This window comes from Dermochelys coriacea, chromosome 3 (genome assembly GCF_009764565.3).
Source record: "Dermochelys coriacea isolate rDerCor1 chromosome 3, rDerCor1.pri.v4, whole genome shotgun sequence".
Taxonomy (NCBI): domain Eukaryota; kingdom Metazoa; phylum Chordata; order Testudines; family Dermochelyidae; genus Dermochelys; species Dermochelys coriacea.
Genome location: NC_050070.1, coordinates 59,805,531 through 59,832,431, shown reverse-complemented (window position 1 = coordinate 59,832,431; position 26,901 = coordinate 59,805,531). Strand labels below are relative to the sequence as shown.

The 26,901-nt window shown below is 41.0% G+C and overlaps 1 protein-coding gene across 1 annotated transcript; it reads left to right on the top strand.

Moving 5' to 3' along the window:
* The first annotated feature begins 867 nt into the window (after positions 1-867).
* On the top strand, positions 868-23,236 carry TMEM30A (transmembrane protein 30A). Its single transcript, XM_038395043.2, has 7 exons — positions 868-1,915; positions 8,628-8,744; positions 10,530-10,637; positions 13,142-13,229; positions 16,561-16,704; positions 18,051-18,257; positions 21,002-23,236. Exons 1-7 carry the CDS (start codon positions 1,670-1,672, stop codon positions 21,193-21,195), a joined length of 1,104 nt encoding a protein of 367 aa, XP_038250971.1. The 5' UTR covers positions 868-1,669; the 3' UTR covers positions 21,196-23,236.
* The last annotated feature ends 3,665 nt before the right edge of the window (positions 23,237-26,901 follow it).

Sequence of the window (26,901 nt, the reverse complement as noted above, 5' to 3'; positions counted from 1 at the left end):
TAGTTTTCTTCTAAACAAAAAGGGGAATAAGCTACACTGCTATATTTACAGCCCCACTAGGGACTGTACTGGTGTACTATTTCAGTTTTTTAAAAAACCATCACACCCCAATCAAAATAGTTACACTGGACAAAAGAACAAAACTAGTTCCCGCAGTTGGTACCAAGCCAAAGCCACTTTCTAAGTACAGTCAAAATTAAACTAGTTCACCTTCGTGGTGATTTTAGCAATGCTTTGCAGCAGATGGTGCAAGTGGGCAGGAAGGGAAAGTAGACTTCTTTCAGACGGTTTTGCCTCTTTGCCCCCTCAGCCTGGGCTGGCAGAAGGTGGGTCCCGTCCATGACAACAGGGCATGACTATGGGTATGTCTACACTACCCACCGGCAGTCTGGATGCGATAAATCGACCCCCACGCGCTCTCCCATCGACTCCTGCACTCCACAGCTGCGAGAGGTGCAAGTGGAGTCGACAGCGGAGCGGCAGCAGTCGACTCACCCCAGTGAAGACACCACGATAAGTCGATCTAAGTAAGCCAACCTAAGCAGCTTTAGTTACCTGAATAACTGTAGCTGAATAGAGATCAATCCCCCCTCCCCCCACGGTAGACCAGGGCTACACTACAGCCCGGCTCAATGCTCTGAGATCGACCCACCAGCGGTCGATTTAGTGGGTCTAGTGAAGAGAGTTTCTCCCTGAGCCCTCCAGTGTGGACCCCGCAGTAACTCGACCAAGGTACGTCAACCCTGGCTACGTGATCCCCGCAGCTGGAGTGGCGTAGCGTAGGGCGAGTTCCCGCGGCAGTGTAGCCCTCCCAGACGGACGCTGAACCGAGCAATGAGCGTGTGACAAATGCCGGCGGCAGCTCCCCCTGCGCACGCGGGGCTCGGGCCGTCGGCGCGGCAACGCCCCTGGGCGCAGGCAGTGGCCAGCCATGTTCGCAGGGGGCCCGGCTGGGCTCGAGGCGCTCCCGCGCCGCGCCGCCACGGGGGGGGTGGGGGGGCGATCTGACCGTGCCCAAACTAGCGTCCCCCCCCACCCGGCCCTAGGACGGCAGCCGTCTCAGGGTCTCGTTCGCGGGGCAGAGCCCCTCCGCGCCCGCTCCCGGCGTCCAGGGGCGGCCGCGGGTGCCCTGAGCGGGGCGAGAGGCGACTCGAAAGGCGCAGCTCAGGCGGCTTGACTGAGTCCCCCCCTCGCCGCCCGATGACGCGTTTGCGTCTCTGCGCAGGACACGAGTCGCCGTTCGCGAGGCAGCGCAACTGGATCACGCGACGCCTCAACGTGGGCGGGAGAGAGAAGAGATTGCGCGCGCGGGCTCATCTGCGCATGCGCCGTCAGGGCACGGGCAGGGGGCGCCTGCTGCGCCGGCGGGGTGGAGGTTAATGGCACTTATCGTCATCGATTGTGCGCTCCGGATCCAGCCAAGCGCCTGCCTCGCCCACTGCGACGGCGCATGCGCAGGTTGGGGAAGGCGGGCGGAAGAAGGTGGCCCCGGTCACCCGAGCTGGTGACGTTTGTTTGTTGTTAGTGGCTCCGCGGGTGCGGAACTGTCCCCTTCCTCGCGCGCAGGCGCAGGCGCAGGCGCAGGGCTCTCGCGTCCCTCACTGGCCCGAGCGTAGGCGGCCTCGGTTCCCGAGCGGAGCGCTGGCTGCTCCCCCTCCTCGGCGGCCCCATGGCGGTGAACTACAGCGCGAAGGAGGAGGCGGACGGGCACACGTCAGGAGTGGGGGCTGCGGCCGGCGGGGCCGGGAAGAGCCGCAAGCCGGATAACACCGCATTCAAGCAGCAGCGCCTGCCGGCCTGGCAGCCCATCCTGACCGCGGGCACCGTGCTGCCCGCCTTCTTCATCATCGGCCTCATCTTCATCCCCATCGGCATCGGCATCTTCGTCACCTCCAACAACATCCGCGAGTACGAGGTGAGGGGTCGGGACGGGGCGCGGGCTGTCGGGCGCCTCTTCTCGCGGCGCTGGGCTGCCGGGGCTGCCGGCTCCCTGTTCTCAGCTGGTGCCTGAGCTTCCCCCTCGGCGCCCGTCGTCTCTCGGTGAAACCTTGGCAGAGGGTGAGCGGGGGCGATCTCGAGCGCAGGAAACGTTGGGAAGAGGGAACGGGGCTTTCTGAACTCAGGCCGACCACTTCTGAGAAATACCCTGTAGGGACCCAGCTGTACAGTACCGGCCTGTGGCGGCGGCGGGGAGTGTAGCGTAGCTAATAGGTCTCTGCCGTCCATAATTCCCCACATTATGGTTGAGATTGCAAATGCTACTCTGAAACACAGAGAAAAATCCCCAGCCTGGGCAATAACTGGAAGACCCAGTCTTCCACAGGGAGCATCCATCCTCCAGACCAGGGTCAGGTGAGGTAGGTTTTATGGGGAGTGTGACAGTCTAGCAGCCTGCAGGATTAAAGGGGTTCTGCTGTTCCACTGGGCATTGCCAGATCCTTCCTGTCTCTTCATGCTGTTGTCGTTGATGTGGTTTTAGAGGTGGAAAAAGTGGCTGCTGTAGGAAGTGATTGTGTTTGTCAATTTGGTCGAATGTTAACGTTCTTTTTTTTTTTTTGAATTACTTGTTTATCTCTTGCACTGTCTAATGGAGGTTGAAAGAACATAGAGTGGTAGACTCAAAACATGAAAGATGACCTTGCCTACTACCCTGAGCATCTTTCCTTGATACTGATTTCTCTAGCCCAGTGGTCTCCAAACTTTTTACACCCAAGATCACTTCTTGAATTTAAGGGTAACCCGGTATCTACCTCACCCCTTCCCCAAGGGCCGCCCATTCCATCCTCCCCTCCCCCGTCACTCGCTGTCCCCACACCCTCACTCACTTTCATCCGGCTGCGGCAGGGGATTGGAGTTGGGGTTTGGAAGGGGACGCGGGCTCTGGGCTGGGCCGAGGGGTTCGCAGTGTGGGAGGTGCTCTGGGCTGAGCCTGGGACATGGGGTTGGGATGCAAGAGAGAGAGTAAGGGGTGCAAGTTCTGGGAGGGAGTTTGGGTGCAGGAGGAGGCTCTGGTTGGGGCAGAGTGTTGGGGTGCAGGAGAGGGCACGGGGTGTTGGCTCTGAGAGGGAGGGTCAGGGCTGGAGCAGGAGGTTGGGTGTAGGAGGGGCGTTGGGGTGCTGGCTCTGGGAGGGGGCTCATGGCTGGGGCAGAAGGGGGTATGGGGTGCTGGCTCCAGGAGGGGGCTCATGGCTGGAGGTTGGGGTGAAGCCTCCTGTTGGGTGACACTTACCTCTGGTAGCTCCCAGTTGGCGGTGCAGCAAGGCTAAGGTAGGCTTCCTGTCTGCCCCAGCCCCACATCACTTCTGGAAGGGGCCAACATGCCCGTGTAGTCCCGGGGGGCGACGGGGGATGTGGCTTTGCACGCTGCCCCTCTTTGCAGGCACTGCCCCCACAGCTCTCATTGGCCAAACCCTGTCTCCTCCTCCCCCATGGGGCCACATTGGCTGCTTCCAGGAGTGGTGTGGGGCTGGGGGAGGCAGGGAGCCTGCCTTAGCGGCAGCCCCACTATACCATCGGAGATCACGATCAACTGGGACAGTCTGTAGGATCGACCAGTCAATCGCAAACAACAAGTTGGTGACCACTACTCTAGCCTGGTCAGCATACATTTCAACACTAGGACCTTGATTTCACTAAGAAAAAAGGTGGCTTTTTTCCACATTTACTAACACATGGTAAAATCATAGTGTGGACAAGGCAAATGTAGTTTAATGCTAATAGCAGACTGAGGTAAACATCTGTAGCATGTTAAAAGTCATGTTTATTTTTTGATGATAAAAAACACATTTTTTCCTGGCATGTGTGCTCTCTAGAAGACTGACATGTCAGAGATAAATTTAGCAGTAAATGCACCAAAGGTATGTGCTCTTCAGTTTGCATTTTCCAGTGATAGCGTAGTATAAACACTCAGACAATACTTTGCATCTGGTACTTAGCTTCAGCTTTCATATAAACCCTTAAGCTTTGGCTTTACAACTCTTAAAAAGCTCCAAGCTGAAAAGTTGTGCGTCATCATCAAAAACAAACTTGCCGTCATTGTTAAATCTGATCAGCTCTTAGCTTCTCTTGTTGATTTAGACCCTGATCTTGCAAACACTTACATAGATGCTGCTTTCAGTAGTACCATTTAAAACAGTGGGTTTACTCACAGTATAAGGGTGAAGTGGATATGTGGCTGCAGATTGAGCCCCTTAAAAATACACTTTGGTGTGCAGATCGAGTCATACAGTTGTATAGAAAACAGTATTGTTCACTTCTGTCTATCAGTCAGTGGAGATAACTTCCTTGAGGAGTGAAGATGGAGTAGTTGTGGAAATGATTTCATTAGCTAGATTGAAAGAGTGTCTGAGATTTTTCATTTGTATATCTCTGTTAAAATGTTAACACTACCATAATACAATATGCAAAGGAATATAAACATCAGACTACTTAAAAATAAACCCTCAAAGGCAAGGAATTTAAAAGATAAGGTGGAAATGTACTTCACGTACTCCCAGTATTGTGTGTACTCTTAATTGCTTTCTAAAAATATATATGCCTTTCTGCCCAGATTTGAGGCCACACATCCCATCTCCAAATCAGCCCTGAGCTTCTTAAAAGAACCTGGTTGGATTTGATAGAGTAACTTCTTGAAATAACGCTTAGGATGGACATGTTCCAATCATTAAAGTAACACTCAAATTTAGAGTTTACAAGAGTAAAAAGTTGTTGCTTCTAACACATTCACCACCATTGTAGCTGATCGTTTCTTTAAAGAAACAAATTTTCTTAGCTTTGTTCTAGAATAAATTATTACAACAAAAATATTTAAAATCAAAGGGCAAATTTTTCAGAGCAGAGTGCCTGAAGTTAAGGCTCTGAATTTATATTTAGATAACAAAATTTAAGTAATCTGATTTTCAGAAAAGCTGTGCCCTCCCAGCCTCAATGGGTATGTCTGTACTGCATCTGGAAGTGAGCCTCCCAGCCCAGGTCCACAGATTTGTGTTAGTGGAGCTCATGCTAGTGTGATTAAAAAAAAAGTTGTATAAATGTTTCAGCTCAGGCTTTCTAATCTAAGAGGTAGGGTGGGCTTGGGAGCCACAGCGTCAAAGCAATGTCTACACAGCTGTATTGAATTTAGCCTGCTAAAACAAGCGTGTGAACCCAAGCTGGGAAGCTTGCTTCCAGATGCAGTGAAGACATAGTGTGTGAGGTCAATTGTGCTTCAGTTACTTAATATCTTTGAAAAATATACTGCTTTTATCTAGGTGCCTAGGACCTTGACCTAACAAACATTTGCACACATGCTTAACGTTTCTTGCATGAGTAGCCCCACTGATTAAAGTTAAACATGTGGATAAGTGTTTTTGGGATTGGGCCTAAATATAGACTAAGAAGATTTAATTGGAAGTTCCCAGTTGTGAAAATTTTGGCCTAGTTTCTTACAGTTTATGTACTATTAGCATTTTTCAGCTTGGTTGGGAAACATTCTGTTCATTTTCTTTTTGGGGTTCTTATATTGAGACTAAGACCATAGTGTCTATAAAAGTACATAAAATAGATTTGCTAGCTGTAGAGGAATGTTCATTTAAAAATAAATAAATAAATATGTTCCCACTGTTTTTTTTTTTTTTTGACAAGTTACGGTTCAATGGCATGGAATATATGTTGTGATAACGATAAAAGATTATATCCCAGTGGGGATCATTCATTTATTTCCCAGACTCTTTAATGATTGTCTTTTTAAAGATACATAACCAAATTTTCTTCTGCAGTCTAGCCTTCTTGTGCTGCAACAGACCTGTTGGATTCCCTTGGCATGAGTAAATTCCTAACTGGCAGAGACCCATTTTAGTTGTTTTCTATGCCATTCTTGCAGTCCCTGGAATGGAATAAAGGGTGTGGCTGGAATGTGAATGTGCCTGGGCCATTTCTGGCTTATATGTTGTCCTTTCAGAGCCATAGCTAGCTGGCATATTTTAGAGTAGCCTATATGCCTCTCTGAAATAATCCAGAGCTGGCAAATAGAGTCCTGCACGGATTCAAAATTTGTATCTGCATCCAATCCGTGATCTGCGGTGTAAAAGCACTATATAAAAAACAGTAATAAAGGAAGGGGGTCCCCCGCCGCGGCAGCCCCCGAGCTGGGGCTGGAAAGGAGTGGGGTCTCTCCCTTCCTGCAGCAGCCACAGAGCTGAAGCTGGGAAGTAGGGCCGTCTCTCCCTGGTAGCCGCAGCCCTGGAGCTGGGGAAAGTTGCCCCTTTCTCTGGCCGCTGCAGCCCTTGACATCCCAAATTCCCCCCCCCCCCCCCACCGCCTCTTCTCACCCCATTGCCCCCTATTCTCCCCAAGGCCACCACATCACCTTACATGTGCGTCTTCTCCAGGGTCCAGGCATCTAATTATTGGAACCATGCCTACGTGGCTCCACTAATTTAGATGTGTGGCCCTTCGTTCTCCTGTATGTGGTCACCCAGGCACGCATCTTAGAGGGAACTATCTGCGGACCACCTGAATGGAGCTCGCGGACCACTGGGAACCTCTGTTAATACATTTAATTGCAGTCTGACTGAGTGAATAATTCCACCTCTTACTATACGCAAACGTGTTTATTCCATAAAACTCTGTCTCTTGTTTAAAAAATAATGGTTGTATTGGTTTTATTTATGAAGGGGAATGTATAAGAAGTAATTTAAGCATACTTCATTAGTCCTGATCACTCACCTAAATGTCAAGTAACAATATATAGGTTTCACACTGATTTTCGTTCCAGTTGTCATTAATTGAAATATGGAAGCTATCTAACAGCTTTAACGTAACATAAAATTACATATCCTTTACGTAAGGCGCTTTCCTAGCATTTTCTGAAATTCTGTTTAGGTCGTATGAACATACTTCAGAGGATAGGTAGTGTGTTCATAGCAGTCCAGTTTAAAAAAAAAAAATTGTTGGATGGAAAACAAATATATGGCTAGCAAAAAGGTGTCTTACCAGTTTCTCTTGCTTGCTTTTCCTCTACCCAGGGAACAGTGCAGCAAGTGTTTGATAAATTTAAATTATTTAGGAATCATTCAGGAGCTGAAACATCACATTGAAAATCAATTCTAAAAGATACTGACAAACTGAGCCACGTCGAAAGCAGTTTTTTTAAACTATCAATAATATGATGTATACAGAATGATTGTCCAATTATTTACTTTGTTGGGATGAACAAAATTGACCTATAACAGCAGTTAAGTGTGCTATCAATTATAGGTGACCTACAAATGAAAAAAAATATGGGGTTTGTTCTTTCTCTTTCTGCATTACTGCTACTATCAATTACTGTTTAATATTATTATTATATAATATATAATAAAATAAATAAATAAAATAAAAATATATTATTAATATATTTAGTATTACCATAGAGACAAGAGGTCTCAATCAACAGTATGGTCCCATTGTTGGTATACAAACATGGAGGGAGAGAGAGAGATTTTCTACTTCATAGAGTTTACAGTCAGTTGTTTAAAGACTTGACATTTTAAAATACAAACTGCCTTTTTAACCTTAAAATAACAAGCTTTGTTTTTTATGTAGGACTCTTTGGCTGACTAGAGAATAGAGTGGGTTCTGGCTGTTAAGATCTGTGTGAAAGATACTTCATCCTAGATTTGGCTTGCCAAAGAAAAACTATCAATTGTTGACAACGGGTGTCAGTACAATACTAGTTCAACTGCCTGTATAGATCAGGACAGGCTGGGCAGCACTGTTACAGATCTATATCCAAACACATTGCTTACAGAGACTGCTGAAATGGTGCTATTTCCAAGTGAACACAGGGCCTAAAACTTGTTTATTTTTTAGATAACCTTATTTAATTCAACCTTCTTGCTGACACTCAAACCTGGTATACACTAGAAAAAGTATTGTTGATAATGGGGGTCGGCAATAGGTTTAACTGCAACAATAGACCTGTCAAAACAGTGTGCAATAGCCTTTAAGAAAACCATCCAAACAGTTCAAATTATCACTGATCCTTCAGGACACAGTGCAAAATTCATGCATTTACATACTTTGCAATAAAGGTTTGTTTAAAACACCAAACAGGATGATGAGTTGACCCATGTATATATTCTCTGAGGTTTTTAAGTCTTCATATTAATGTTGTTTGAATAACATTATTTTAAAAGTTAGGTAATCCACAATCAATCAAATAAACACCGATGGTATTTTCCACCATCCAGTGGTAATCTGTTCTTCCTAGCTTTCCTTAAAGACATGCCAACATCATTGTCTTAATATCTTATATTAAGAACTAGCCTTTCAAAAGCACCCAGCGGCTCCTAGGTTGGGTTCTGAGTGCTTTTGAAAATCTTGCCTCATCATTTAGGTGCCTAAATGGGGAGTAACAGTGTATTAAGTAAACCTCCATGTGTTGATTTGTTTTTAGCACAGACATTCTATTTTTTTTCCCCCCTTCTGTGATGTGAAAAATCCACCTATGAAACCTTAATTCTATATGAAGTCTTCTGTGTGGGAATATTCTTTGGATTTGAGATGGAGTTGATTGAGAAACAGCAGAGATTATGTCAGTCTGTTTGGTTTAGTAATCGTGATATGTTTTTCTCTCTTTGTAACTCAGTATCCTCTTTCTCTTGCAGATTGATTACACAGGAACTGACTCTTCTAGTCCCTGCAACAAATGTTTAAACGTGTCCTGGAATAGCACACCACCTTGTACTTGCACCATTAACTTTACACTGGATCATCCCTTTGAGGTCTGTTACTTCGTGTGTGAGTTGCCATCAGAATTACTCATAATTTTACGTTCATACCTTTTGCATTTTATCATTGCTTTTGTAAGGTATTGTACTAGCTATCTTCACATCTGCTTAGTTAAGTCAAAAAACTAAATTTGTATGTTAGAAGATCATACTTGCCTTATTCTTAAAAATTAAATCCTGTTATGCTCTTCTCTTCACCCATCAACTAATCCTGTGTGTTGTATGTCTTCTCTACAAACTACATCCGGTACAACAGGTTTGAATCAGATCTTAATTTATTTATCATCACCCAGAAATGTGTAACATTAACTAGATCCTTGAGTCACGAATCCATAGATTTACCATGTGAGTCTTTAACAGTCTGTACTGAGCGTTTTAGTAAATTCTCTTTCTGTTGCACCATTGATGGTACAATATGAAGGAGCATTCGCATAGACTGCCTGCTGATGTTTTAACTATCATTAACCTGGGTTAGATGACCCTGTTGTATAGATGCAAGTGGCCAGCTTCATTAGCACTCCCAGTCATTGATGGAACCATGCAGGTGGTAGTGCAATTAAAGGAGATTTTGACAATAAACTCAGTGTAAACAAGGCTTGCAAACTAGTATTATGAATGTCCCTAAGGGCATTCAGTTTTACAAGTTTGGGGGGTCTTATGTTTTAAAAGAAAATTTGAGTTTCTATGTGAATTTCAGAAACACTCATATAATGTAAAGATTTGGAAAATTGGGACTACTTGAATTGCGCAATACCATGTGACTGTATGCTGCCTGACCCCTCTTGTGTTGTAAGTGAGAGACCCCCCAGATCAGAATACCCAATAGTCCTGTGGTTGGAGTGCTCTTCTGACAAGTGGGAGACCATTGTTCAAATCCATTCTTCCCTTCAGATGGGGTGGGGAGGAACTGAGCATGGGTCTCTCATATTCCAGGTGGAGTCCTCTAACCAGTAGGCTAAAACTTATAAGGAAGGTGGCTGCTGCTCCTCTGTTTCATGCAAGAATGGGTTAGGCGCTAAGCCGTCTGACTCCAGGAGAGGAGTTTCCCAGTTGTGGATAACAAGCAGGCTTAGATGCCTCCCTGTAGCCCAGATTTTGCCAGTGAAAATCCATGAGAGGGAGGGGGCTTATGATATACCCCTGTCATTGGCATTTCCCATTGGCTAGGTTAGGCAAGGAGCCACCTAACTTACTGGCTTGTGTGGATCACAGCTTTAGTAACCTATCTCTCCGTATTCATTGTATAGAAAAGCTAGGCTAAGACCCTGACTCAGGCTTCGTGGATTCCATTATTCTTTCAGTGATTTTTCTAGGTGCCTAAAAATTAGGCACAGCAATACTCAGCATTGCTGTGCCTAAGTCCCTTTGTGGATATGGGCCTTAGTGTTGGATACAGTGAGTGTGGACACCCCTTGAACTTAGATATTGACACTAAAGAAACTTTCATTGTTGCCTTTGAATTGTTAAACAGCGAATGTAAGGTATTTCAGAATTTCTTGATGATTACTTGTGATACGTGAGGCTAGAAGGACACAACTTGTCTTTCAGAAGCCAGGCTGAGTTTACAATACTGGCAGTATAAAACATTTTGTTTTGATTTGTCTCCTGAGCAAATATTATGAATATTACTAATGTAGAATAAATGTAGAACATCAATATGTAAATATTTGTCAATTTCCTGGCTGTATCAACCAGGAATTAATGTATCTTATGGATCGTTATCTTATGTATTGGTGTTATTGAATATCCTCTTTCAATCTGCCACCTTGTATTTTGCAGACCAATGTGTTTATGTATTATGGACTGTCCAACTTCTATCAAAACCATCGTCGTTATGTGAAGTCTCGGGATGACAGCCAACTAAATGGTGATAATAGTTCTTTATTTGTAAGTAAACTTATGCTCAAGTCTAATCATTAGTAATAATTAGGTAACATAAATCAACATGCTGCAGAAGCATTTTCAGCATTGAGGTGAAATAGACACTTCTCTTTATGTAGTAGGAGACATTGTCAAAGAATCAGTGTCATATTGGTGACTTCATATATGTTGCACTGAATGGACATTCTGTACTTCTATCTGATGGATTGTGGTACAGTAGATTGATTATTGCTCACTGCAAATAAATGTGTTTAGATTAGCTTAGATCTGTGGTGCTTTTCAGGCAGTGAAACCAGTTTAGCTCCATCTGTTCTGTCTGAAGTTTTATCTTTCACTAATGAAAAATGGCCAGCTAGTTAGCAGATTTCAATGCTTAGAATTGGATACTCAGATTCAGCATTCCAGTTGATTAGCTACTAGTTATCAAATATCAGTACTAAAATGCATGTATTCAAAACAACTATGTGAAGTTTCTCATGGCCTCTTTAGGCATGCTTTGTTTTCTACAGGTGGTGTGGGAACACAAAGGATAGGAATAAATGGTCAGTTTTCACTGTGGAGAGAGGTTAATAGCAGGGTCACCCAAGGATCTATACAGGGACCTACGCTGTTTAACATATTCGTGAATAATCTGGGAAATGGGATTAACAGTGAGGTGGTAAAGTTTACGAACTATAAAAAATTACTCAAGATAGTTAAGTCCAAAGCAGACTGCAAAGAGTTAGAAATCTGGGTTACAGAGCAACAAAATGGCAGATGAAATGTTGATTGGTGCAAAGTAACGCACATTGGAAAACATATTCCCAACTATGCATACAAAATGATGGGGTCTAAATTAGCTGTTCCCACTCAAGAAAGAGATCTTGGAGTAATTGTGGATAGTTCTCTGAAAACATCTGCTTAATGTGCAGCAGCAGTCAAAAAACTTAACGATTTTATGAACCTTTAGGAAAGGGATAGATAATTAAACAGAAAATATCATAATGCAACTATATAAATCCATGATACACCCACATCTTGAATACTGCATGCAGTTCTGGTCACCCCATCTCAAAAAAGATGTATTATAATTGGAAAAAGTATAGGAAAAGGCAAAAAAGAATGAGTATGAGGAGAGATTAAAAAGAGTGGGACTGTTCATCTTAGAAAAGAGATGACTGAGGGGGATATGATAGAGATCTATAAAATCATGAATGGTGTAGAGAAAGTGAATAAGAAAGTGTTATTTACCTTTCACATAATACAAGAACTAGGGGTCACCCAATAAAATTAATAAGCAGCAGGTTTAAAACAAACATAAGGAAGTACTTCTTCACATAAGGCACAGTCAACCTGTGGAACTCATTGCCAGGGATTGTTGTGAAGTATAACTGGGTTCAAAAAAGAATTAGGTAAGTTAATGAAGGATAGGTCCATCAGCGGCAAATAGCCAAGATGATCAGGGATGCAACCTCAATCTCTGGGTGTTCCCGCTTCCGGCAGTCAGAGATTTAGGGACTGGATGACAGGGATGGATCACTTGATAATTGGACTGTTCTATTCATTCCCTTTGAGACATCTGGCACCAACCACTGTTGGAAGACAAAGTACTGGGTTAGATCGACCATTGGTCTGACCCATTTGGGCCATTCTTATGTTCTTAATTAGGCCGTGTCTAAACTAAGGGTGCTACAGTGGCATAGCAGTGGTGCCATAGCTATGCCCCTTAGTGTAAGACATAGACTACAGTGATGGAATGGGTTTTTCCATCACTGTAGGAACTCCATGTACCCAAGAGGCTATAGCTAGGTCATTGGAAGCATTCTTCCATCAAGCTAGCTGCATCTACATTTGGGATTAGGTCAGCATATCTGTCGTGCTCAGGGGTATGCAGTTTTCATATCTGTAGCTATGTCGACCTAACTTTTAAGTGAAGACTGGGTCTTAGGCTCTTGATAAGGGAGTTGTTGGCTATTTGTGGCTCCAGCAGATACTTCTCTCTCTGTTTCCTGTGACCTTTATAAAAGGGTGGGAGAGTTCCAGTAAGTGGCTGTAGTGCCACTGAAGTAAGTTTTTTAACTTGGATGCTTTGTCTCAAAACATTTTACATTTTCATTTTATAATATTTATTGGTCTTTTATCAGTATATAAATATTTCCTGTTAAGTGCCTAAGTCTTTTTTTCAGATAGTCAACTTTCTCAATGGTTTAATGGTGGAAATGTTATTTAAATATATTTTGGGTATGCTGAAGCATTAGATCAAAAGCATACAAAAACTCCACTATATAGAGCATTGATTAAAAAAAACCCTTTATATTCTACAATGTATGCACTATGTGGGTTCTGAATTCTGATTCAGTTTTTGTTTAGTGAGTAAAAATTATTACAATTAATATTAAAAATGATATTTTAAATAGTTTAGACTTTTGGCAATTCAAGTTATGTTGTTCAAGGCATACTGAAAATGTAGTTGATAATAGGATTAGTTAGCTGCAGATCTCAACTATCTCTTCTTTTCTTTTAAATATTAGAATCCCAGTAAGGAGTGTGAGCCTTACCGCACGAGTGAGGGTAAACCCATTGCTCCTTGTGGAGCTATTGCCAACAGTATGTTTAATGGTATGGTATTTTCTTTTAAACCACCTTATAAAAATATCAAGACACTTTTGCAATCTGGTCCACATGTCAAATTGTGCTATAAATTATTTTAAATTGATTAAAAATGTTAGAGGATTTTGTCTTTAAATTAGACAAGCTTTAACTGTGCAGAGCAAATAGATTTTGTTATACTTGAGTGCTGGAGGGGAAACATGCTAGGGGAACTGCTACTGCTTATTTTCCTTCTGAAACTGTGTTATCAGATTCATTCAATTATAGCAGCAGGGGTTGGGGATAACTTCCACATGGCACTGGCTGTTACGTTTATCTAGTATGTGTTTATATATATATATATATATATATATATATATATATATAGTACTATATATAAAATAAAATATATGGAGCTCTGGGTGAAGGGTCAGAATCTGGGGGGAAACATGGGCAAGCACAGCAGGGACAAAAGAAAGCAGAGGAAATGTAGAGGGGAAATCTAATAAATAGATGTCTATATACGAATGCAAGAAATATGGGGAATGAACAGGAAGAATCAGAAATACCATTGAATCACAGTTGTGACATAATTGGCATCACATAAACTTGGTGGGATAATTCACATGACTGGAATATTGGATATAGGGTGTAGCTTGTTCAGGAAGAACAGGCAGGGGAAATAAGGAGGAAGCATTGCTTTATATATTCAAAAATGTATATACGCTTGCACTGAAGTTGACAGGGAAGTAGGCGACAGACTTGTTGCAAGTCTTTGGGTAAGGATAGAGGGGTGATGTCATAGTAGGTTTCCACTGTAGACTACTAGGAAGAAGAGGTGAATGAGGCTTTTTTTTTTTTTTTAAAAACAACGAATAATGATAAATAAAATCCATCCAAAAACACCGAACTTGGTGATGGGGGATTTCAACTACCTGGACTTCTGTTGGGAATATACTACAGCATGGCACAGCTTATGCAACAAGTTCTTGGAATGCATTGGTGACAACTTTTTATTATAGCAGGTGGAGAAAGCAACTGGGGGAGAGGCTATTCTAGATTTGATTCTGATAAACGGAGGAACTATTTGATGATCTGAAAGTGGAAGGCAGCTTGGGTGAAAATGATCATGAAATGATAGAGTTCATGATTCTGAGGAATGGTAGGAGAGAAAACAACAGAATAAAGATTATGGGCTTCAAGAAGACAAACTTTAGCAAACTCAGAGAATTGGTAGGTAAGATCCCATGGGAAGCAAATCAAAGGGAGAAAAAAAGAGTTCATAAGAGTTGTCAGATTTTTAGAGAGACATTATTAAGGCTACAAGAGCAAACTATCCCAGTGTGGGGGAAATGTAGGAAAGATAGGAAGTTTGGTAGGGATCATGCTGGCTTAACTAGGAGATCTTCAGTAACCTGAAACTCAATAAAGAGTCATACAAGAAGTGGAAACTTGGTCAAATTACAAAGGATGAATATTAAAAAAAACAGAAGCATTTGGCGACAAAATTAGAAAGACTGATGCACAAACCAGGATTAACGTTGCTAGGAATATAAAGGGTAACAAATACATGGGAAGTAAGAGGAATGCCAAGGGCCCAGTAGGCCCATTACTTAATGAGGAGGGAAAGACAAAAACAAGAAATTGCACCAATGGCATAAGTGTTAAATGCCTTTTGTGCTTGTTTTTGGTGAAAACAAACAGTGATTGGATGACTAACATAGTGAACACCAGTGTAAATGGGGTAGGATCTAAGACTAAAATAGGAAAAGAACAAGTTAAGAATTACGTAGACAAGCTAGATGTCATCAAATTGGCAAGGCCTGATTAAATCCATCCTAGAATAGGTAAGGAACTGGCTGAAGAGATCTCTGAGCCATTAGCGATTATCTTAGTAGTCATCAATGGTTCACAATCAAGCGGGAAGGGCAAATCAGAGTGCGGCCCTGCGAGGATCTGTCCTGGGTCTGGTTCTATTGAATATCTACATAATTTATTTAAATTATTACATAGGAAGTACACTTACGAAGTATGTGGATGATACCAAGCTGAGAAGAGTTGCAAGCCCTTTCGGGGACAGAATTAGAATTCAGGATGATCTTGACAAAATGGAGAAATGTTGTTAAATTAAATAGGATGAAATTCAAGAAGGACAAATGCGAAGTACTACACTTAGAAAGGAATAATCAGTTGCACAAATACAAAGTGAGAAATGACTGCCTAGGAAAGAATATTGCAGAAAAGGTTCTGGGGGTTGAGTGCATCACAAATTAAGAGTCAACAATTTAAATCTGTTGCAAAAAAAGTGAATATCATGCTGGGATGTATTAGCAGGAATGTTATAAGCAAGACACAAGAAGTAATTTTTGCACTCTGTTCAGCATTGATAAGGCTTCAGTTGGAATATTCTGTCCAGTTCTGGACATCATGCTTCAGGAAAGATTGGACAAACTAGAGCAAGTCCAGAGGAAAGCAACAAAAAATATTAAAGATCTAGAAAACATAACCTATAGGGAAAAATTGAAAAAACTGTGTTTCTTTCGTCTGGAGAAGACAAGATTTAGAGTGGGGGTGGACGGAAGATAACTGTCTTTACGTATGTAAAAGGTGTTTTAAAAAAAGGTGAGAGATTGTTCGCCTTAATCACTGAGGACAGGACAAGAAGGAATGGGCTTAAATTGCAGCAAGGGAGATTTAGGTCAGACATTAGGAAAAACTTCTTAACTATAAGGGTAGGTAAGCACTGGAACAAATTACCTAGGGAGGCTGTGGAATCTCTGTCATTGGAGGTTTTTAAGAACACGTTAGACAAACACCTGCCAAGGATGGTCTAGATCAGTGGTTCTCAACACCGGTCTGCCGCTTGTTCAGGGAAAGCCCCTGGCAGGCTGGGCCGGTTTGTTTATCTGCCATGACCGCAGGTTTGGCTGATCGCGGCTCCCACTGGCCGCGGTTCGCCACTCCAGGCCAATGGGGGCTGCGGGAAGCGGCGTGGGCCGAGGGATGTGCTGGCCGCCCTTCCTGCAGCCCCCATTGACCTGGAGCGGCCCGGCCTGCCGGGGGCTTTCCCTGAACAAGCGGCGGACCGGCTTTGAGAACCACTGGTCTAGATAATACTTAGTCCTGCCTCAGTGCTGTGGACTTGACTAGAAGACCTATCATGGTCCCTTTTAGTCCTACATTGCTATGATTCTATGACATATTGTGTCCTATGAAACAATTCATTTACTCTGATAATCATAGCTATAAATGCTGCCTTCTCCAGTTTGTGTGGAAGTATCAAATAAATGTAAAAAGATGAAACTAGAGTCAGTTGAAGGTTTTTATACCCCCTTTCTCTAACTTGAATTTCTCATATTAGATACATTGGAATTGTTTCACATTATTAATGAAACAAGGATGCCTATTACTTTGAATAAAAAAGGTATTGCTTGGTGGACAGATAAAAACGTTAAGTTCAGGAATCCTTCTGGAAATGCAAATAATTTGACAGCACTTTTCCAAGGTAAGATCTTAAAATTTTATATTGAAAACATGTCAAATACATTTTAATAAAAAGCTATTGTTACTGATTTTTTTCTTCCTGTACAAGCATTGCAGTGGACATTCTAATATAACTGTGCTGTGGTTCTGCTAAGAATACCAAGCTCAACACTTTTTTTGCCCTGCAGAGAGAGAGTTTCGGTCATTTTCAGACAATCATATGTGTGTTTATTTTACTGTAGTATTTTTATTAATGATTTAAAATCAGTACAGTCATTGAAAGAAACTTTCAAACTTTCAAAAAGAAATTTTAAAATGCTGGAATTAGAACATGTTATAATTCCCTGCCTATCTTTCTGAAATTCTAGAAAATGTCTTAAGTAAAGTTAGTGGTTTGTCAAGCAAAACATGTCATAAACATAAAAAGAAAAATCAAGGCACGCTATTCTAACTTTATGAACTCTCGTGGGGAATTAAGTCAAATTCTTTATTTTATAATATGGATTGTGTAAAAAACTCGCATTCATTGGATCTGACAACTAACTAACTTGTAAATATTTATGGAAGCGTATTGCTCTTTGTGAGACTGAGTGGGGCAATGCTCTTTATTTAAACAAAAAATTATCATCGTGAAAGTCATGGCTTTCAGGCATACGCTCGTTCTTATAAGAGTTAAACATTGTTTGAAACAAAATATTCAGCTAACAATTAATGCTGGAGTGCAGCTAATGTTGCACTTAATTACCATCTTACTTTTAATTTCTGCTTGTTTCACCCTTTCTGTTAATCCTGTTAATCTGGTTCTAACTTTTTGTGTCATGGTTAAAGGTATGCTGACTTAAAATCATAGCCATAAGAAAACTTTATTGTTTATGCTGCTAATAATGCTTTGGATTACTATATATTTTAATAATGTAACTTTGTACCACTCAGACTACTTTTTCTTTTTTGCGTTTCACTTAGTTTTGAACCATTCTGACTTTCTAATTGTAATATGCTAGCAGAGTGTTGCAATTTTTGGGTTGCTAACTCTGACAAATCCTACAACTCTTTAGATACCAAAAGCACTTCACTAATCTTAAATTTAAAAATATTTCTATTGATAGGTTCTGTAAAAATCATTTTTTTCCAAAATCTAACTTTTTTTGACTGAAATTGATCTGAGTATGATCCTCTGGCAACTGTATTAATTCCTTGCATTGATTTATAATTGGCCAAAAACTAAATTACCTTTGATTGCCGATATCTGGAAATGCATATACACCTCAGAGTCTTAGAAAAAAGTTCTTAAGAGCACCCCAGTATCTAAACCTGGAAGATATACCTCTTGTCTAAATATTTCTAGTTAATTGAATTCTTTAATTTTAGGCACAACAAAGCCTGTGAACTGGCCCAAACCAGTGTATATGCTGGATTCAGAACCAGACAACAATGGGTTCATTAATGAAGACTTTATTGTGTGGATGCGTACTGCAGCATTGCCTACATTTCGTAAACTATATCGCTTGATTGAGAGAAAGAATAACTTGCAGCCTACCTTACAAGCTGGAAAGTACTCTTTGGACATCACATACAGTATCCTTTATTGAAACTTTTAAAACTGCTAATATCATCTGGAATATTTGAATGTATGTATTTGTAGCTTTCAGAATTTGTCAGATGTCAGTATTTCAGTTTTGAGAATATGTAATATGAAACTTTTGTTTTGAGATGAATTCAGAGAAGCTAATGCATAGGATGTTGTTTGTGAATAATATCCTTTTTGTACTTTATTTTATTAGTTGCATAGCAGAACCACATAGCATGTCTATTTGTAAATTAATGAAATTATCAGCCCAGTTTACTACTTGTGCAAAGAACACTGCTCTGTTAATTGGTTGGAAGAGGGCAACATAGCATCTATAGTGGAGGTAACTAGTTTGATACTGTAAAAAGTGCCCAAATGAATCACTCTAGAAAAGCCTGGCATTTATCAGACACATGGAAACTCTGGCCTAAACATTTCACATTTTTGATTTGTCCTCAAATGAGAACTGGTCCTTAGATTGTTTTGTAGGCTTTTGAATTGGTTTTTGCTGTGAAAACTTGAAGCTCTGAGAATGTTGAGGTGTGCAGAGACTTCTTGATGGGTTTTGTCAAACAGCCTGAGTTTTTAAAAGTTCATAAACAGTGAATAACTTTGGGTCAGGAAGAATGTAGGATATGCTTGTGGAGTCTGCAAGCTGTTTAAACCAATTAATTTTGGTTCCAAAAAATCAGAAGCTTCAGGCACACTCTAGTGTAATCTGTTTAGTTTAATTTACGAGTTTTCAGTTCCTGGTCAAGAAATTCAGAAGCATGCTGCACAGATTTCAGGATATACAGATGCACAAGTAAATCCATCTTGTGGAAACCTTAGTCCTGGCATTTCTTAATTTTGAGTGCTTGACTTTGTAACTTTAGTCATTTTCTTTTACTAGTTTTTTGTACGGAATTATTTATGTAGTGGGAGTAATGTGCTAAGTCCTTTAGACAGGTATAAAGACAATCATTCAGTTTAATACTTTACTGAGGAGAGAACGATAGTGCCTTTTGAGGAGGTGGTGGAGGCATGGCAATGCAAGGGATGGATTCCAGGTACAGGGTTTGCATGGTAAACCCAGAGACAAAGCTGGAGGACCCTTAGGGCTTGTCTTCGCTGCAGAGTTAACTTGGGCTCTTACTTGGATATTGTCCCTAACCTAGTTCCTGACTGTATACACAGATTTCTAGCTCTGTTATGGTGCTTTCGGCCCTAGCTATCTGGCCTCTCTGGAGGTATATGCTAAAGCCATAGTGCTGCTTATGCATGGTCTGGTAACCAGTTCATTTTGCAGTATGGGCACAGGCAAATCGACTCAGGGACGACTAATCTGCCATTGCCTTCCCACAATCCTCCACCAGGCTGTATATCTTTTTTTCTCTGTCTCTTCTGCATGTCCTGGTCCCAACGGGCCAAGACAAGCTCCTCATGCCGCTCCAAGAATGTGGCCTTCCTCATGTGGAAATTCTGGCCTCTCTGCTTATCATCCCAGCTCTCCATGACAATATAGTCCCATCACTCTGCTTGTGGTTTTGCTCCAGAAGCATTAGTTAGGTTGGAGGGATTCCACAGTGTTTAAAACCTGCATCAACTATCTCCAATATTCCATGTCTGCCTTCAGCCTTTGTGATCTCCTTAGCAAGGCACACTGCTGCATTCTCAGGGTGACAAGCTGCTGTCAAAATGTCGCCTACCAGTGTCGTGCCTGCATCTGCTTCCTGTTACCAGAATGAGAGTTGCATTAATGCCAACCGCAGATGCGTTGGATCCAGGCCATGCTACAAGTTAGAATGGAGACTACAGACAGAAATCTAGCATATGACAGACTGGAAATGGTTTACTTCCGGTGGGCTAAGACCACTTCAGCACAGGTGCCCATAAAGGACTGACAGGTTCTTCCACAAAACACTTGGAAATAGTTCACAGAGCCGTGCAGCACTAAACCATAGAGTATTATCCCAGAAGTCTTAATGCTTCACATTGAGAGTACAGCTCCCATGTGGACACAGTCCAGTGGATGCACTCGAGTATAGCTCTGCACTGTCGCCTTTTGTGGCTGGGCTAGGTCTATGCCGCTAATCATGTCCAGATTCAGTCATTTCAGTTACTTCTACAGTGAAGATGTACTGAAAAAGGGGGAAGTTTGGTGGTTTGGGCGTAGTGAAGGGAGAGAGAAAGACTGTGCGAAAAGAATAGGAAATAGATGGGAGCCTTGAACGTGAAGGACCATCTCCCTCCACTTGTAGAAACTGTAGTCATTGGAGCTATGACAGTTTACACCAGCTGAGGATCTGCTCCAGGACATGCTTAAAATTGATCTTGAAGGTGAATGAAAGCCAGTGAAGGGGTTTAATGAGACGGATGTTGTCAGAGCAGCAGGTAAAGTAGATGACAGGTTGAAGGTTAGGTGAGAATCCAAAATACCAGACAGGAGGAAGAAAAGGCAGTCATTGCAGAGGTTGATATTAAAAATTTAGCAGGGTCTGTACAAGAATTCTTAATCATTTGTGTGACAAGCAGCTGTGTACTGGTCAGTGAGAGTCTTACTGTAATTATGCTTATTGTTTTTCATTTTGCTGCACAGTAGTGGAAAGTACATGAAAACTGAGAATGAAAATTAGGTTACTAATGAAATCAGATATTGGAGGGATGGTGTTACATTCTGTTACCAACTGAAATGATCTCAAGTTTTAATATGCCAGCCGTACTTCTAATTAAATGACTGGAATTAGGGTGAATTTTCCTATATATTCTTCAGATTACCCTGTGTACAGTTTCGATGGACGGAAACGGATGATCCTGAGTACCATATCATGGATGGGAGGCAAAAATCCATTTCTGGGAATTGCTTACATCACTGTGGGGTCCATATGCTTCTTTCTAGGTGTTGTGCTGCTAGTCATTCATCACAAATATGGAAATCGAAACAATAGTGCGGACATTCCCAATTAATCTTGCATTCTGAAAACAAATGTACTGCATGTGCATCAAGGCCAGTCTAGAGTGGACCCAGTTTTTGATAGCTTAATCTGCTCATATTGCTTCTGAAGCTGGGTGCAAAACTCTCTTTAAAGCCTTTCTTCCCCTAACTGTGGATTTACTTTTGAAAATGACGGGTATTTAATTAGCTATACGGATTGTATCTATGCTGACTGCATAAATGTTTTCTGTTGTTTGCCTCTTCTTAGGCAGGCTATATGATGCATATAGCCCCTATTCCCTTAATGCATCTGCTGCTTGTTTCTGTGCTATGTAATATATCCATATGATACTGTATGTATAGGTTGTGTGGAGAAAGGAGACTGTTTTACGATATAGTATAACTTGTTAACCATTCACGATGTCAGTGCTATTGAAAGGAAAAATAAGTCTTTAGTGTTTGTTCATGTCACTGTATTGTGTGCATAGGCTTTATGTTCCTTGCTGAGATGTTTAATATATTAAAGTTGTAAAATATTTCCTGTGTCAAGTGTAAGTGTGTTACACATTAAATCTTCATAAAATGCTGTTATAAATTCACATAATTTTGTATTTTAGATATCAAATATGCCTGGCATGGGAACTAACATCCACTGAAAATGTCAGGAGATCTGTCAACTGACTGTATGGGTGAATTTCCAAGTCTAGTTTCAACTTGAAAACAGTTGTTGAGATAAAAAAGCAGCTTCGTTCTGAATATTTCTTTTGCTTGAAGTCCTATTTAGAACAGTTTACCCATTGTACTTGTGATCTTGCTCTTCATGAGCAGCTTTAAGGTATTAATCAAGAAAAAATGAAGGAGTTCTTTCCAATCATAAATATGGGTGGAATAACTATCTTGCTGGTGGAGGAACTTCCTTGTTCTGCTCTAGTTAGAAACAGGGCTTAGATGTTCAGAGCAGGCTTTGTTATAGTAAATCAAATGTAATATTTAGTTCCCTCATTATTTGGAAAAAATAAAACTGAAATTTAATTTTGAAGGTGAATGTTCAAATCCTAAACTGAAAGAATTCATAGTTCTTGAAATGACTCCCTTTTCTTTTTACATAGATTGAGCTTGCCATGAAAGTCATTTAAATGTCTGTTATAGGTAGCGTACGCTATTCCCTCAAATCTCAATATAAAACCAGTTTCACTTTTGTTGGTTCATTCAAAGCTAACTGTAAATTGTAAGCTACTGCATTCTAGTAATTTTAGATAATGCACATTATACATTGTAATTTAAATGGCAGAGGTTACTTTACATGTAACTGGCTTGATAAAGTATCTGAATATTCAGTATTGAATAAATGCTGCAAATTATTTCTGTTGAAACTTTTGTCCTTAAACTTATTTTTGCCTGGATTAATATGTATTGTATTCTGCTGAATAAGATGTAGTTTCAATGCAATTTAGCCACGTTTTGGTATTTCTGAAATCATATACACTTGTGGCAAAAAATCTTTGTTCATGTTTTAGTAGCCTAACTTTTAGTCAGTTTCTGAAATATACTGTATTAGTGTATCAGTTTTGAGGAGATCTCTGACCATTTTTTACTGAATTGCTTGTTTCCTTGTGTAGTATTTCACGTTAGCAGTGAAAATAGTTCCTTTGTATACCATGTGAAATGAGGCAAAAGTTAAACTAATGATTTAGATAGTTTGTTCACTGATAACATACCAACTAACATTTATTTTATGTAGTTGACTACACCATAGAATGTGGCAGTGCAACACATGATGATTTTATGTCCAAAAGAACAGTTTACTATTTTTGAAAGAGTTGGTTTCATAAATGTCATTGTCATTACAGAATTGGGGCATACAACTTTGATATCTCCACACAGCATAATAGAAAAGCTGCACAAAAGATGTTAGGTTAAAAAAAATCACTTTAAACTATAGAGTAGTTGCTAGATCTTATTCATTGAACTAGTAAGGGCACTTCTCTCAATTAATGGTTATTTAAGTATTTTGATTTTTATAAATGTTTTTTGGCTGGTATTTGTCAGCTCAATAAAGGTAAACTGAATATATTTTGCTGTGTTCATAATCAGTATGTTAAATATAAGGAATGCTTCCTCTTGAGTTACATGCAACAACTGAAATAACATTTCAGGTGAAGAACTGATTCTAGCAATATGTAAATATCTCTTTTTGACTGGCTTGAGAATATTTTCTTAGGGCAATATGTTTCCTCTAGTGTGCAGAATATGTAACTTCATTCCCTAATCTTGCTGTTACTCATGACTGTCTCTTTTTCCCCCTGCATGCCCCTGCTGAATGTAGCCTGTTTGTCCCTCTTTGGAGGTCTTCTTAACTAAGTGGATCAGGTGAGGTACTTTTTGCTCTTGTCAGAGTTAAGAAAGAGATTTCCCTTTGTTTGAGGTAAACTCACTGCTGTATGTTCTCAATCCGAGGACCCAAATTAAAAAGTAAAATTTACATACCATAGTAAAGGAAAGACAACTAGAATAACATGAAAGCATATAATGCAAAGCTACAACAAACCTTGGTGTGTAGATAAAAGGCCTTGGTTCAGATTCTATTAGTAATCTCATAGAGGGTTCACATATGTTCTTTCTATAAGTAAAAGCCCCTAGTTTCACTTCAGCAAGTAGCTTCCGTGGTCCTTAATTTATTTCTCTTGCAGGTTGTCAGCATGCAGTCTGATTATAGGTTTAATTCCAGTGTCCCTGATTGACCCTTCCCTGGGCAATGTCAGTCTCCAGGACATTAGTGTGTCTCTCTGGAGTCCTTTCACTTATACTTGGATGTGAGCAGGTGTGACCTTGTTCATTATGTCAGGCTCCCTATACAATGGTATTGGCAGAAGTGTCCTCTCAGAATGTCTGTTCCTCACTTAACTACCATTGTACATTTTCTAAATTCCTCTAATTTTGGCATAGCTGAGACAGTGCACCCAGTGCAGGAGAGTAGTGAGTTTCCTTGAAGTTCGTTGTTTACATGAAAGTCCGCTTATGAACCAAAATCTTCCCTTGAAAGAATATTTGGAGAGACTGTGAGGCCTCTCTCCTTTTGCTCCTGTTCTCCAAGCAAGTTCTCTATGTTGTAATATCAGGTCCTTAAGCTCTCTCTGGATCTCTTGTTAAAGCCCAGTTATTTGTAACCAAGCAGATTTATGGGCAGCCATCCAATTTCAAGCAGTGGTCCTATCAGTATCTCCCACATCAGAAGTTACTTGAACAGTTGGGTGAGTTGGGAGCTGCTAACTCTACTTGTTTGACCCACCACTCTGTATTACCGACTTCAAACTTGGAGGCCCTGAGTGTCAAAAGCCAATACATGGCATGGGCCTTTTAGCAGGGGGAAGAGGCAGAGTTATGTGGCACTGGTACTAAGTCTTGGCCTGGAGTACTCTTGCCCAATTTTGGTTTTAGCTTTGTGAGTTTATCTCTAGAAGCATGGAAGGCCAGCCTCAGGCTCACTATTCAGGAGTCTCCTTGGGGAGAAGCAGATGCATGTATTAGCAGCAAGTGACATCTGCAGATACTAATATATCCCTACATAATTTGGCTCATGCAGGCAGATACTACAATGAGCATTATTATTAGATTGTTCAGCTGCATTGAGAGGATGTAAATCTGCTAACTGGTCTTCCTTGGCTGCTATACGTGCAACAGAAAAAAGAAAAGGGTAACTGGATACATAGTGTGCTGGCCCAGAGACCACTTCTGCTGAGATAAATGACTACCAGAGAGAGGTGTTATGCCCCACAATGCAGGATTGTGGAGCCCATGTAGAGTAGGCCTAAGAGTGCCTAACCAAACTTGAGGCACTAGTGTCTTCAATGCTTGTTTTCAAAAGAACAGCTCACAACTGTACTGTACTTTCTATTTTTGTAAGTCAAAATTGGGGGCACCAGGAAGTCTCTCTGATCTGTAGAGGCCCTATAACAAATACATGCCAGAAATTTGGAAACTTGGTTGGCTGGTCCCATAGAACCATGAGGGATTTTACATAGCTGATAACTAGAGCCTGATGTATCTCAAGTATATTTAATGTGCCCCTTGCAATATCTCTGTGTGGATTCAGAGGCCACCTCAACTCATGCTTGTCTACACCGAAGATGCTGCAGTGACTTCTGTGGGTGTATTCAAAATAAATTAGAGGTTCAAACATGTGGTGAAGTTTTTCAAAGACTAATTTATACCCCCTCATTAAAATCACCCTCGAAAGAAAATATTACAGTCCTTTTGAACTTCTGTACTGATTTAAACAGGGGTAAAAGATCAAATACAAAAGAACTGCAGTCCATTCCACAGAAACATATTAAGTCAAAGCAAGAGCCAGAAGTTCGAAGTAACGAATAGGTGGAAATTCTCTAGCAAAAGTGAAGGAATAACTACTGTTGCCAAAAGTCTCATTGCATTCTTCTCCCACCCTTACAAAAGTACCTGTGCTCTGACTTGTAGAGACCATCTTCATGGATGAGGAAAACAGTTTGATCTCTAAGATCATTTTATCCTTGGCATCTGTCCTGTAACAAGGTTTCCAAATGTGGTGGTATCATTTTGTAATAGGGAACCACTTTCTGTTGGAATTGTACAAGTAAAATAATGTTCAAATGCAGAGCATTCTATTGCTCGCAGGGAGCAATAATGGAAGATTCCACTCCACTGTGCTCTAAGTGCACTTCTGTTGCACCTTACCAGAGTGTGCTAGTAAGGGTGATTGTTTTGGTAGAATAGGAACTGGACTGAAATTAGCATCTTATCCATCATCTGGTTTTGTTTGGAGCCATATTTAAATGTGACCTCTCTCCCTTATCTCCTAGTTCCATCTTAAACACAATGTAACCTGTGCTTAAAAACTATATTGTAAAAGATGAAGTCTCATCCATCATTTGAGATTAGGATAATTGCTGATGCAAAACCTTTTGTGACAGTTTGATACAATCTTATTCTTCTTTATAGTTTTGTTTTTTCTAACCAATGAGAATGAAACTAAGTAAGTGGGAGTAAAAGGCTGAGTGAATAATTACCTGAATCTAAGAAGCATTTTTGCAAAATGAATGCCTTGAAATTACTACATCAGATTTTCAAGGAACACATTAATTGCTTTGAGACAAAGCTGTGGGGATTGTAATTGACAAACCCTAGTTTCTGTTGAAAGGATGCCAGGAAACAAAAGAAATGGCCTTTGAATACCTGTGAAGGTGGAGAAACAGCTGGTTTTTTGGATGCAAGTGAGCAGGCTGCATGGTGTTGCAACTAAATTGGTTCAATTCAACCTTTACATGCTAAGTTGGTGACATATTTTAAATAAGATGGTGTTCCTCAGTGGGTCAAAGCTGAGAATGCCAAATTCAGGACAAACTGCTGAGAAATGGGGCAGATTCACCCCAAACAGGTGGTTATTCTATCATTATATCATATAAAGCTAGTAACAAAAGTAAACTTCCGTATCACCACACTGGTTAACAAGCCGCCCAAAACAGTCTCCTTAGGCATTCCAGCCCTTGGCTCACCCACCAGACACTGGACTTGCTTATGAGTGGTTACTGAAAACCAATGTACTTGGATATAGAGTTCTTCCAATCCCAAGAGATCAGTCACTTAACCAGATCAATATATATATCAGTTATGACCTAATAATCATGCTGATGCCAATCCTAAAAACTAAAGGTTTTATAAAAGCAAAGAGAGTTATAAATGGTTAATAGATCATATACATACAA

Excerpts from the sequence above, each read along its gene's own strand:
- TMEM30A (XM_038395043.2), top strand. The coding sequence starts at position 1,670 with ATGGCGGTGAACTACAGCGCGAAGGAGGAGGCGGACGGGCACACGTCA. Across the intron at positions 10,638-13,141 it reads GTGATAATAGTTCTTTATTT|AATCCCAGTAAGGAGTGTGA; the intron begins GTAAGTAAACTT and ends TTTAAATATTAG. Across the intron at positions 18,258-21,001 it reads CTCTTTGGACATCACATACA|ATTACCCTGTGTACAGTTTC; the intron begins GTATCCTTTATT and ends TATATTCTTCAG.